The sequence below is a fragment of the Perkinsus marinus genome (genome assembly GCF_000006405.1).
Source record: "Perkinsus marinus ATCC 50983 genomic scaffold scf_1104296971674, whole genome shotgun sequence".
In the NCBI taxonomy this organism is placed as follows: Eukaryota; Perkinsozoa; order Perkinsida; family Perkinsidae; genus Perkinsus; species Perkinsus marinus.
The window spans coordinates 1-1,190 of record NW_003202030.1 but is presented as its reverse complement, the minus strand read 5'-3'; the positions used below and the strand labels follow the sequence as shown (position 1 = coordinate 1,190).

The window sequence follows — 1,190 nt, the reverse complement described above, 5'->3', positions numbered from 1 at the left end:
GTGTCAAACTGCCACATGCTCGGGACGTGTTTATTCCGTGAGCTCATCATCGCTCTCAGTGCCATATTTTGCTTACTCTCAGCGTCACGAAGTTCCGACACTCCACCGAGAACGTACGCTCGAATGTGACATCGAAACCCAACATCAATCGCGTTGAGACGGCGATGGTGCAACCCAACCTTGAAGAATCCCCAACAGCCAACATTAGTAACAGCTCTCCTCGGAAAGCCCATATATGACCCATCGCTTCTGGCGAGTTGATTGCATCAGCGCACCACATCTACAATCATGCGTGATAATTGCCCTGTATATTGACCCATCATACCATTGATAGAGTAAGACCCAGGTGTTGTGTTAGAATTTGTCGAATGATTCATCCCCAACTCGTCTGCCCCGCAATGTATGGAACTAGCTCAAGTACAGGCAAATCTTCCGTACACGATTTGCCTCTTTTTCTTTTCCCTGACTACCTGCTCAACATGGTACATGGTGAGAAAAATACTATCGAAGTTTGTGTCAGTCAATAGTGATCAAAATAACTCAATAACAAGTTACATAAGTAACAGTGCGAGTTATACGAAGGGATACGAACAACTCAGTGTCTCACGATGTACTTATTTCGCCCTCCGATGGGCAACCCTAATTCTTTCATTATATATAACACAACAGAATAATGGAGGTTGTAACACTCATCTAGATTGATTGCACAACTACCCAAAAGAACATTCGACCAACATAGTTGATGCTAAGGAATACCTAAACTAGGCTAACAATAGTAGGGTTCACCTTCGCAGTCACTATCAGTGGGGGCAAAGCAAAGAGAACCATCATCCTTCTTGATGATACCGAAACAAACCGCCGGATTCTGCCAAGTCTTGCAATACGATCCCCACTTGGAATCGCGGCACTGAGACATATCATTGCAGACGTCCTGACAGGTGTGTGTGGGCTCGGGACAAGCCACCGGCTCCAACGTGTAGTCATCACAGGTGTCCTGTTCGGTCGGCTGGAAGCAGTAACCATCATCCTTATGGTAGAGACCGAAGCAGACACCGTTGCCCTTGCAGTAGGAGCCATACTTGGAGTCAGCACAGGGAGAATAACCATCACAAATATCCTGACAATACTCGGCGACGGCCACGGACAAAGCAGCGATGGTGAAAGCGCACCTTCATGGAGAAGACAAAAAT

At 46.6% G+C, this 1,190-nt stretch overlaps 1 protein-coding gene across 1 annotated transcript; it reads right to left on the bottom strand.

Moving 5' to 3' along the window:
* Positions 1-766: 766 nt before the first annotated feature.
* On the bottom strand, positions 767-1,117 carry Pmar_PMAR017847 (hypothetical protein; the record flags this gene model as incomplete). The annotated part of the gene is made up of 1 exon (XM_002766805.1): positions 767-1,117. A coding segment is annotated over one exon (351 nt), but the record flags the coding sequence as incomplete, so codon positions are not given.
* Between the last annotated feature and the right edge of the window lie 73 nt (positions 1,118-1,190).